At 35.1% G+C, this 12,259-nt stretch overlaps 1 protein-coding gene across 5 annotated transcripts in view; it reads right to left on the bottom strand.

Annotated features, from left to right (window-relative positions):
• Window positions 1–12,259, bottom strand: part of Ahi1 (Abelson helper integration site 1) — a 151,697-nt gene that overhangs the window by 101,377 nt on the left and 38,061 nt on the right. For all 5 annotated transcript variants that reach the window (XM_045159340.1, XM_045159342.1, XM_045159343.1 and 2 more), the window contains exons 12-15: window positions 10,900–11,006; window positions 8,441–8,559; window positions 5,884–6,014; window positions 4,384–4,524 (exon numbers count right to left, since the gene is read on the bottom strand). In XM_045159340.1, the coding sequence (XP_045015275.1) occupies window positions 4,384–4,524; window positions 5,884–6,014; window positions 8,441–8,559; window positions 10,900–11,006 (498 nt within the window). The remainder of the gene's footprint in view (window positions 1–4,383; window positions 4,525–5,883; window positions 6,015–8,440; window positions 8,560–10,899; window positions 11,007–12,259) is intronic.

Below are 12,259 nucleotides of genomic sequence, written 5' to 3'. Positions count from 1 at the left end.
GATTTCATAGCCCGGCTTAACTTAACATACTATTTGTATACAAATGATTTGTACTGTATGAAAAACTAGACTATGAAGTCTGCTAGTTACTACTGGTTCAGGAGACACTGCCATCTAGTGAAAAGTTACACTCATTGCCTAAGGTTATGAAAGTACTAAGAACTCAACAAATCAAGACTTATTTCTACTTAACATACTGTCTGCATAATTCATTTCATGATTTAGATTAAGTACTGGTAATAAAAAAATGAACAATCCATCTTTGTCTCATACAAAGGATAAAATATAAGTAAGTTATATACTGAACAGAGAAACTGGTATTATATTAAAAAAAAGTTTCATTACTCAAAAACTCCTTTGTTAGTAAGTTCGTTTATCAAATAAGGGTGCAAATTTCAAGAACAGACTATACTGATTTTAAAATCATGGGTATACATCCTTATAACACATACACACATATGTTATCAGTTTTTTGTGAAAAGTTTCAGTAAGTATACATTAAATATATTAAAACAGTACCCAGAACAAAGAAAGACCTATGTAGGTTGTATAATTATTCATAAATGCACAACCACCATGCTAGACTTCCAAGTGAACAGGCATTGATCAGTAACTATGCAGTAATAGCTTTAGTCTGGCTTCACAGCATTAACTCAGTAGAACTGCCCCTCTGACTAGCGCTTTGCTATTTGGGAATCCGCAGAGGACGTTATTTGTGGTGCTCTGTGTGTGACTAAGCTTTGTATTACTAGATGATTGACTTTTTCAACATCAGGCAAATACAACTGCCTTCTGAAAGTAAAAATTGTGTTTCTCACAAAAAAGCAAAACGTCAGTAGAATGAAAGACTCATAAGACCACAACCTGGGCATGTGCTGAACAGAGAAAGATGCTTGCTGACTCCTCACAGATTCTGCCAGAACTGAAAGATGGATGAGACATTTAGCTCCACTGTGGTCTCATTCGTAGCTTATTTAACTTACTAAAGAATGAACTTGCTTCTTTCCCCTGAAAATTATCAGAAGCAGCTTTTTAAAAAATCACTAATCTGTTGCAGTTCTTTGAACTTTATGCCATTAAAAATTTATATAAGACCACATGTAAACAGTACTTTCTGAAAAGATGTTTTAAGCAAAGTATTCCTGTGTTTTAAAATAAAATATAAGACAAAACTATGAGAGGTATATTGTACACTGGAATTGTCAGTGAAAAACTTAAAAGACTATTTCAAGTGATGATTCTGGCCTGTATTCAAGAAGTGAAACGTTCCCGAGCCTGAAACAAATTTTTGTTTCCTATAGATATACACTACTCAAAAGAAGTGGGCTAAATCTTGAATGGCCTGAGGCTACTTCACTTCTTCCTAAGCTTCCTCTTTTTAAATACAGGCAAAAAAAAAAAGTTGGGAAAATGTGTTGTAACATTTTGAGTGTTACATTTTTTTTGTAAATGTGTGTTAGTGTATCAAAAATTGTGTTCTAAATACATTGCATAAAAATAACTAATTTCATGTGCTATTATTTGAACGTTATTTAGTGAGATACTCATGAAAAGCCTCCTGCACCTTCAGATAATGCAACTCATCACATGTTTAAAACTGTATGTACTTATTCTATAATATAATTGACCTGGTAACAGGAAAGGGTTGACCAACAGGATAAAGGAGAGGGAGAAAGTCTCTTCTAATTCCATCCTACACAGAAATGCTCATCAGCATATTAAAGCATAAAGTCTGGCAGGCACAGGTAGGTAGGTAAACAAGCAAACAACTTAATTTGGTTTTGCTTATTTTAATATAGAGCTTTTCATTCACAAAACACTTTTACAGTCATTGTCTAATGCTGTCCTCACAACTTTCTTTGGTAGGAAAGGTTCTAGTGCTAGTAGTACCTTTTTCCTTATTTTTTTTTTAAATTTTATTTATTTATTTGAGAGAGAGAAAGAGAGAGAGAGAATGGGTGCACCAGGGCCTCCAGACACTGCAAACGAACTCCAGATGCATGTGCCCTCTTGTGCATCTGGCTAACATGGGTCCTGGAGAATCAAGCCTTGAACCTGGGTCCTTAGGCTTCAAAGGCAAGCACTTAACTGCTAAGCCATCTCTCCAGCCCAGTAGTACCTTTTAAAAGACAAGAGATCAGAGGTTTAAAAAGGCAAGATGCTTAGCAGGAGCCTAAGCCCCTTGCTGTAAACACTTTGCTCTTTCAGAGCTAAGAAATCCTCTGTCAATGACTGAAAAGAAGCTACTTAAAGAAAAAAAAAAAAGAACACCAGAAAATTTACACTATTACTTCTAGTCAAAATTTCAAGGCTAAAAAGCAAATTAGAAATAGAATGAAGGGCTGGAGAGATGGCTTAGTGGTTAAGGCACTTGCCTGCAAAGCCTAAGGACTCATGTTTGACTCTCCAGATCCCATGTAAGCTAGATGCGCAAGGTGACACAAGCATGCAAGGCCGCATATGCGCACAAGGTAGTGCATGCATCTGGATTACAGTAGCTGGAGGCCCGGGCATGCCACTTCTCGTCTTCCACTTTGCGTTAAAAAAAAAGCCAGTTTGTTGGGCTTGCCTCAAAAAAACAAAAAAATATTGAATGAAGATTGTTATGAAACCCCTTAAGAGTCTGAGGAAATAACTGTACTTTCTATTTCCTGTATAACAATTCTAATCATAAGCTATTTAGGTAAAACTCTGTTTAAGGGAAGAATTAGAGTGGGTACAAAGAAGTGTTTCAGGATACATATTAGAACAAGACATCAGATTTGGACATTGGATTATCTGATACATTCATTTGTCTTTCCCTATAACAAGGCAGTATTACTTTGTACTAATATCTGCTAGTAAATGTTACTGGTATTATGCTATTCAACAATTCTATCATTAGATAATCTTTTATGAATTTGAAAATGACTTCAGAAATTATTTCTTCTGTGTTAAGTTCCTTAAAATAAGATAAACCTTGACTTTATATATCGTTTTCTATAATAACTCATCAGGAAATATATAATATAATCCATACTATGATCAAAACTCAGGTTTGGAGCTATAGAGATGGCCCAGCAGCTATAGCACTTGCCTGTAAAGCCTAATAACCCAAGTTCAGTTCCCCAGTACCCATATAAAGCCAGATGCACAAAGTGGGGCATACATCTGGAGTTCACTTGCAGGGGCTAGAGGCCCTGGAGTACCTATTCATATTCTTCCTTTCTCTCTCTCTTTGCAAATAAATAAATAAAAATAATAAACAAAACAACTCAATGGTATAACAGCATTTCTCATAGCAATACACAATTCAATATGTATTAAGTCAATGAATTTAACCATATGATACTTCATTATTTTGTTCATATAATTTTACAGTTATATATAATTTTATATTTATATATGCAAGTATACATGTAGAGATGCCATCCTAGATTATAAAAAATAATGAACAATGACATGTTAACTCTGTAAACAAAGCAAAGAGACTAATAAATATTTCATTTTCGTATGTGAATTAACTTGAAATTTTGAAAAGGACTGCACCTAATTTCAGTCATTATTTTGAAAAAGACTGTCCCTAATTTCAGGATATAAAATAACTATCTAAAAATAATATAAATCCAAATCTTTGAATGTCCCTTTATTGCCAAAAACTGAATCCAAAGTTTTATCTTCCTATTTTTCTCAGAATGACAAAATAGTATAAATTTAGAGTGAAATATGACATAGGATTTCTGATTCCAGATCTTGTTTTCACTGACATTTAAGTTTGGCCAACTTTTTATATTGAGAAACTCCCAATTACAACTTTATAGAACCATGAGCATTAGCAGCACCAAAAATGTACGATGAGAAATTAACTTCAGCTGACATGGTGTCTTGTGCCTGTGGTGCCAGCACTCAGGAGACTGGTGGAGGGTAACTGGCATGAACTCAGAGCAAGAGCCCCCATCTCACAAAGCTAACCTAAGTCAACATACAAACAAAACCCTGGAACAGCAGTAACAAAGAGAAATTAACTCAATATACAATGAAAAAGTTAAAAAACACTCATGTCTTATGAATGTCTGTATTATTTGATATATTCCCAGATGATGTTAGGCAAATTTTATTATTTAAATTGATGTACCAAGAAAGAAAAGGCTACTTTTCTATGGTTCTAATATAGCACAACTATTATATATACTTTTGCCAACATTAAAGTACCATGGTAATCATGCCCAGAGAAAAACATAATGTTACATCATCAAATAACAGCCTATTTAATCTTTTTGCTCTTACAATATATACATGAGAATTTGTTAATTAAAAGAATAGATTTCACAGAGCTTATGATTCCTGGTCCATTATGAAAGTACACACATTACTCTAAATTTGTTTATTAAGTGATGAACTTACCATGAAAATCATAGATATAAAGAAGAATCGGCTCATTCTGTCCAAATGCACAAAATGCAACCATGTTTTCAAAAGGATGATAAGATATATCTCGAATGGGGGACTTGAATGGCAGGTCAGAATACATTGCTACTTGTTCTCCTAAATAAAAAAGTAACAATAATAACTTGTACTATGTCAGGCAATTTCAGCACAAGAATACTTTGCAACTTACTTGAAAATATTTATGATGCACACATTACTTGCATGAAAAACCTCAAATATGTGTGTTTAAAATAGTATTATAATCAATTATTTTCTTTTATTTTATATTGTTAGTCTTTTTCTATTTTTTCAGTCTAATATCTTCAGTGATTCAAGGCACAAAATACACAAAAAGTGCTCAGATGGAAATGGACAGGCATACATTACTGAAATCTGACAGTACTTAACAATTCCAGTTATAAAGAATTCAGTAAAAGCAAGGGAGGAAGTATAAAACTCTAAAACTGAAGAAACTCTCCAATGAAGGGAGCATGAGAAAAGACTAATTTTTTTTTTGTTTTCTCTTCCTGTCAGAGACGATGTGAGGTACCAGTTGCTTAAGAGATACCTATGACTATGGTTAGAAGATGCCAAGAACAGAAGTCCATGGGACCTAGGAAAACCACCCAGAAGTAAACCACAAAGATTCTAGGTCCATTCACTGAGCAGGCAGAGCATCCTGCCATTTATAAATTGCAAGTAGGACATGGTACAGGGAAAACAAAGAGAGACAAGACATTCTAAGGGAGCTGACTAGTAAAAAATGCCGAAAGAAAAGAGCAAAAATGAGGATTTAATCAAATTCTGTCCCCTGAAGAAAAACTCAGTCCAATTTTTAATTAAAAATACTCAAGTAAATTTAGCTTTTTCTTTGGAAAGCAAAACTGAAACACAAGTAAATTTTAATAATTTAGTGCTTAAGTATACTGCAATACTTTGAGTATATTTTGTACCCACACAAAACCAGATACACAAGATGGTGCATGTGTCTGGAGTTCATCTGCAGTGGCTACAGGCCATGGTGTGTGCCCATTCTCTCTCTCTCTTTCTCTGACCGCCTTTCTCTCAAATAAATAAATAAAATATATTTTTAAAAACTTCCACAGAAATGTTTCTGCTACTAATCAAAATATATCTTAAATGTCTACTTAGTTATAATTCAGCTTATAATATTTTGTATTTTGGGGGACAGTTCTCATAAGTACTTCTCAAACAGTAGTACTATCTCACAAGCAAGGAAAGAATAAATCGTGAATTATAGTGTAAAATTATAAACTCATGAAGAGTAAAATAAAGAAAAAATTTAATATAAACTTAGACTGTAGTTGACTTTCATCAAAAGTTACCCAATCTTAAAATACATGACTAAAAACATGAAACCAAATAGTCTTGAAATTATTTCATAAGACTTTAATTTTCAAATTTAACTTCCCATCTCATTCCCCCAGCAAAACAAAATTGAAGATGAATTAATACCTGTCTCTGGGTTCCAAACATAGACTATGCCATCTTCACTTCCAGCAAACAGGAAAGTCCCACATGGTGTTAAAGTACTGTGAATTTTCTCCCTGTAATTTGCTGCACCTACAAATTTCCTTGCTGCCAATCTATAACAAAAAAAAATTATACAAATATAACATCTTAACCACTTACAGTCCTTTTAAATATTTGTGTTCATCAAAGTCATTTTGAGGATGTATTTCAAAGTTGATACATTTTCTGGTGGATACAGAATAATCAAGAGCACAGGATGTAGCAGAAGAGAGAAGATATGCATCAGAGTCAAAGTAGAAGGTGGATGCAGAGAGCGCCTCAGAAGAACAGAAGAGTCCTCTGCAGATACAGTTAGGGGGATTTGCCCTAGCCATGCAGAGACACTATGTTAAGGAAGAAGCACGTTGACACTAGAAATGGACCGAAGTTTTACACTCATACTTTATTCCACACACAAAATGGATTTCTTTTTAAAAATATTTTATTTATTTGAGAGACAGAAATAGGCAGAGAAAGGGAGGAGGGAGAAAACAGGCACTCCAGGGTCCCTGCCACTGCAAACAAACTCTAGGCACATGTGTTACCTTGTGCGCCTGGCTTTATGTGGGTGCTAGGGAATCAAACCTGGGCCATCAGGCTTTGGAAGCAAGCACTGAGCCATCTCTCCAGCCCTACATAAATGTGTTTCTTAAATCACACACAAACTATTTATTTCTGCATAGTAAATGCAATATTAAATCATCTACGTATACAGTGTTTAACCTTTTCACTTAATAGTTAACATTGCTTCAGAGCTTACAATGTGCCAGGTAGAAGGTTATCAGGTACACGCACTGTATGGAATCTGATAATTTCACCCTCTAAAACATCATGAAAGGAGACTTCCACGTCAGATAAAACAGATTTTGAATGCATCATTATCTAATGGGAAAATATCACTAAATTTACCTTAAGAAATTTTCTATTGTTTAACATTTAGAATATTTCCATTTCCCCCCACCATACACAGTTCCTAAGAATAATCATGTGTGCATATATATGTATATTTTTGAACTGCTTTACAACTATTTTTTTGTTTACAATGTTTTAAACATAAACTTCCTGATCTGGAGTTACTGGGTCAAACATTTCTGAGGTCCCTACTATATGTTTTACTTTTAAAACATTCTACACATATTACCATGTTAGTTATACCATAAAACCTTTATGGATCATGATAGATTATTTCATCCATCTGAGAAATGAGGAAAGACAGATGTTAAGCAGCCAATTAGGAGTAAAGAAGGCAGTATGTGACTCTTTGACTCTTAGGTAAGCAGTCGGTCTCTACAGCATAGGTATGATCTTACACAGCTTACAAAGGGAAGAACCAAGCTCCTTGGCCTAGCCTCCTAATCTAGTTCTAGCCACAAAGACTTCCCTCTCAGCATTCCTAGTCAAGAAACCTATATTGAGAAATTGCTGTCAGACATGACATGGATGCTATTTTTAGAAAAAAAGAATAATCAGGGCTGGAGAGATGGCTTAGCAGTTAAGGCTCTTGCCTGTGAAACCTAAGGATCCATGTTTATCTCCGCAGATCTAACATAAGCCAGACACACAACACGATGCATGTGCAAGGTTGTACATGGGCACAAGATGGTGCACACGTCTGGAGTTCAATTGCAGTGGCTGGAGGCCCTGGTATGCCAATTATCTCTCACTTGCACTCTCTTGCTCATAAAAAGAAGGAAAAAAAAAAAGAACAATCAGATTCTAATCCTAGAAGATCTCAACTTTTACTCTACATGATTTTTTTGGAAGGGTACAATTAGATTATAAACTACTCATGGGCTACTCCTATTCTCTCACTTTCAAGGAGCTTGAAGTGTTCTACTGTGTAAATATTAAAGGGCTTAATAGCATAAAAACACTTATAGACTCAAACTAATAAAGATTACTATATTTGCCTTTCTAAACACAATAAGGAAATCTAATGAATTAACTTTTTCTCATTTGTATCATACAAATTCTTTAACACCCAAAACAAACAAACAAACAAACAACAAAAAAAAACTATACGTATGAACACAAGTCCAGTTTGGTTTTTGTCCAGCTCTACTCTGCCTTTTATATTTTAAGACATTTCCCCTTTCCTTTGCCATTACTTAGAAATAAAACCAAGGAAAATAAGGATGTATTAACCAATACTCATTTCCCTTCAATAATATCACAATCAATATCAGAACCATAGAGATAAAAGTTCCTGCTTTCAATTGTGAAAATAAAAAGCAATTCACTGATGACATTTCAGCCTCAGAACTCCACTTACACACACAGCAAGGCAACTACCACTGAGGGGTTGTCTTAGCTGAAGGATGCTCAGCAGTATCTCTGAGCTTTCCTCATTAGAAACAAAAAAAAAAGAACATTACAAATGTCTGAAGGTTATGTCCCCAGTGGGCAAAATTGCCTACTTAAAAAAAAAAAACAAACCTGTATTTTACAAATACAAAAGAATCCATATGAACCCTCAACCTTAATACTGACACATACTTACATGCGCAGATCCATGATTCGCAACGTACTATCTTTGGTATGTATTAACAACCGTTTGCCATTGGGATGAACCTCCAAGTAACTTATTGGAACTCCTTTGAATTCAGTTTCTTTAATTTCCTAAAATGATTTTCAAAAAAAGTTAAAATATTGCTACTGAAAAATCTGCCATGCCATTTTATAGTATAAAATTATTTTAAAATGTCATTTTAAACTGGGAGTAGTGTGGTCTACTGAGTGATTTCCTGGTAAGTATTCTGGACTATAGTTGATGACCTTGTATCAGAAAAATAAAATAAGCTGGGTGTGGTGGCACACACCTTCAATCCCAGCACTCAGGAGGCAGAGGTAGGAGGTTCACCCTGAGTTTGAAGCCAGCCTGAGATTACATAGTGAAATCCAGGCCAGCTTGAGCTAGATAAAGACCCTACCTCAAAAAAACAAAATAAAATAAAACAAAATTTAAAATAAAGTATCATTTAATTTTCTGAATATTAAATACATTAAAATTATTAGCAAAAGACTTCCAGGAACTTCAGATTATAGAGTTAAAAATAAAAATGACAAATTTAATTTTGCATGATGCAATGATGAATTTTATTGGCATATGTTTTATATATTATTTGCATTCCTAAAACACAAGCAGTCCCAAACAAAAAGCACTTCATAAACATTTTCTACTACTGCATATTCTGTTTAACATTGCTCAGGAATTTGCAGTGTTTTATAAATTCCAACCTAACTTTGCAAGGTTTTCTTTATCACATTCATGCTAAAATAAAAATTATTTATTTTTAATTTTTTAAATATTTGATTATGCCAGGCATGGTGACACATGCCTTTAATCCCAGCACTTGCGAGGCAGAGGTAGGGGGATCACTGTGAGTTTGAGGCCACCCTGAGACTACATAGTGAATTCCAGGTCAGCCTAGGCTAGAGTGAGACCCTACCTTGAATAACAATGACAACAAAAAATTATTATTTATTTGAGAGAGTGAGAGAGGCAGATGGGAGATACAGATAGAGACATAATAGGCACATCAAGGCCTCTAGCTACTGCAGACGAACTCCAGGCACATGCACCATTTTGTGCATCTGGCTTTATGTGGGTCCTGGGGAATAAAACCTGAGTTCTTTGGCTTTGCAAGCAAGCACCTTAACTGCTAAGCCACATTTCCAGCCCTTAAATAAAAACTCTTGTTGTGAAGTCTGGGCCTGGCTGGCTAAGTGTCTGCAAGAGTACGGGGTACTACATCCTTGAAGGACAGATGAGGACACCTCGGTACTGCTGAAGGAACACTGCAGGTTGACTGGAGCCAACTAGGAAGTCACAATCTCTACTTGGTCATACAACATTTGCTACTAAACAGACATGCCAGCTCACCTCCTAATATTTGTCCAACCAAGCTCTAGATGAACACAAGTCCAGGCTGGTTTTTCCCAAATTCTGCTCTGTCTTTTATATTTAAGACATTTCCCCCTTTTCTTTGCCATTATTTAGAAATAAAACCAAGGAAAGAAAGTAAGGATGCATTAACCAAAAGTTATCCCTTTTCAGGTAATTTTTCAAGGTAAAGTTGTCTCTTAGTTACTATATTAAGGAATAGTACCCAGGCCCTTAGCCTTTGCAGGCAAACACCTTAGCCACTGAGACATCTCTCCAGTCCTTCATCATTTCTTTGTATCAAGTTAGCAAATTTCAAATGAAATAGTTGTGATTAAATGACAAGCACTCATCATGATTACATAACTCTGAAAAGTACTGCTGGCAACACATTAACAGGGTGTTTATACTAACATGTTACCAGATGGAGAAAAAACAGGATGTAAGTAACAGAAAATAGACTGTTACTTAGAATATAACATGTATCTTTAAATGAATTTCAGCTCATGCTATGGTGTAAACTGGAGCTCAAGAAACTAAAAGTGGGCTGAAGTTGTAGCTCAGTTGGAAAGTGTCTGCCTTGAATGTGCCAGATGCCGTGTTTAATTCTTGCCATTGCAAACGAAAAAGAAAAATATCTGAAAGTTGAGTAAAGGGCAGTCAAAACAAAACTCTTTAAGTTGTTATCAATCAGCTTTTAGGGAAATATGATCATAAGTGATAAGTGACATTTAGAGTCTGAGACAAACTCAAGTTTTTGAAGACAGAACAGAATGCCCTTAAGCCTATCATAAAGTCATATGTTTGGTGTCCCTTCCTTCCAATTTTCTTCATGAAAGATGACTTTAGAGGCTAGGAAGACGGGGCAGTGGTTAAAGACACTTGCTTGCAAAGGCGGCCAGCCTGGGTTCAATTCCCTGGTCACCTATGGAAGCCTGACACAAAAGGCACAAGTGTCTACTGTTTGTTTGCAGTAGCAAGATACGCCTATGTGCATCGTGCACATGTGTGTGCATGCACACACACACACACACAATAAACAAATAATAGTTTAAAAAAGAAATGTGACTTTATACCTTATTTACAGTCCAGTGGCGTACTGAATGCTGCAAGTCATTAACTTTCACATAAGTATCCCAAACAACCACCATCCCTGTGCAGTCTCCAGAATACATGTGATGACCTATGTTAAAAGAATCAAATTACTCACTTAAGAATGACACAAGAAGTGAGGAAAAACAATGCCAAGTTAAGGAAAACCATACTCCACAAAGACAGCTGAAGAATTGGAATTCTACTACAAGTTTTTCAGTTGTTAAAAGCAAGTAAGCAAAATATAATTCACAGTCTAACCCCGATTATCTTTAAGTCCTTCATTATTTTATTTTTGAGGACTTACTTCCCTTGGTAGTTACTTGAATCTGAATGCAGACAGAAACAAGCACCTCAGTGCATATGTACATATCTAATGCTCCAGACTGCATGAATGACCTAACACGTGTGTGCTCCTCACTGACATTTGCCTGCACAATTTGCTCTATTACCCTAGAAAAATACTGGCTCTCCACCCACTACTGCATAATTTGGAGGCCTTGTTAAACTCAGTACATGATCAGAGAACGAATAAAATAGTAAGTAACAAGTCTCAATGGTTTAATGTCAATTCTTTAAAGTCAAATGATATCAGAGACCATCAATTTCAACTTCATAGCCATTGAGCAATAGCTTGCACATCACTAACAAAAGATTTTTCTGGCAACTGTGAATTTAATAGTTCACAAAAATAGCTTATCCTAGCTGGGTGTGGTGTCGCACACCTTTAATCCCAGTACTTGGGAGGCAGAAGTAGGAGGATCGCCGTGAGCTCAAGGCCACCCTGAGACTACATAGTGAATTCCAGGTCAGCCAGTACTAAAGTGAGACCCTACCTCGGAAAAAAAAAAAAAAAAAATCTGATCCAACTGGTGAAAGCCTCAATGTGGAAGAAATTTCTTTCTTAGTAAATTAAAAAAGAAAAAAATCTATCTTCTTTAGCTTTGAATCCATCTTTACCTGTCAGAGCCACAGAGAGCCATTTCTTTCCTTTTTTTTCCTTTTTCATATTTGAATATCTTATGGCCAATTTTTGAAAAATATCTTTCTTTTATAATATATCCACTGACAGGTTCAATATATCTACTTATATCCTTTTGGAACTTTTCCAATCTCCTTAATTTTGTACCACTTAAAGGGTTGTTAAAAATAGTCTCTAAGAATGATAGAATCTCCAACCAAAATAAAAATATGAAATTCAGCATAAGACTTGTTATTAGAAGAAGGATGGTTGAATCTAAATGTTTAGAAATTTAGTAACTTTTAAATTATAACCATAACACTTATCAGTGTTAAATCTGTTGTGTGACTTAAAAACTAAAAATAATCTTAAGTATGCATCAA

Source organism: Jaculus jaculus, chromosome 9, assembly GCF_020740685.1.
Source record: "Jaculus jaculus isolate mJacJac1 chromosome 9, mJacJac1.mat.Y.cur, whole genome shotgun sequence".
Classification (NCBI taxonomy): domain Eukaryota; kingdom Metazoa; phylum Chordata; class Mammalia; order Rodentia; family Dipodidae; genus Jaculus; species Jaculus jaculus.
The sequence above is the reverse complement of the archived record's forward strand: the minus strand, read 5'-3'. Positions and strand labels throughout refer to the sequence as shown.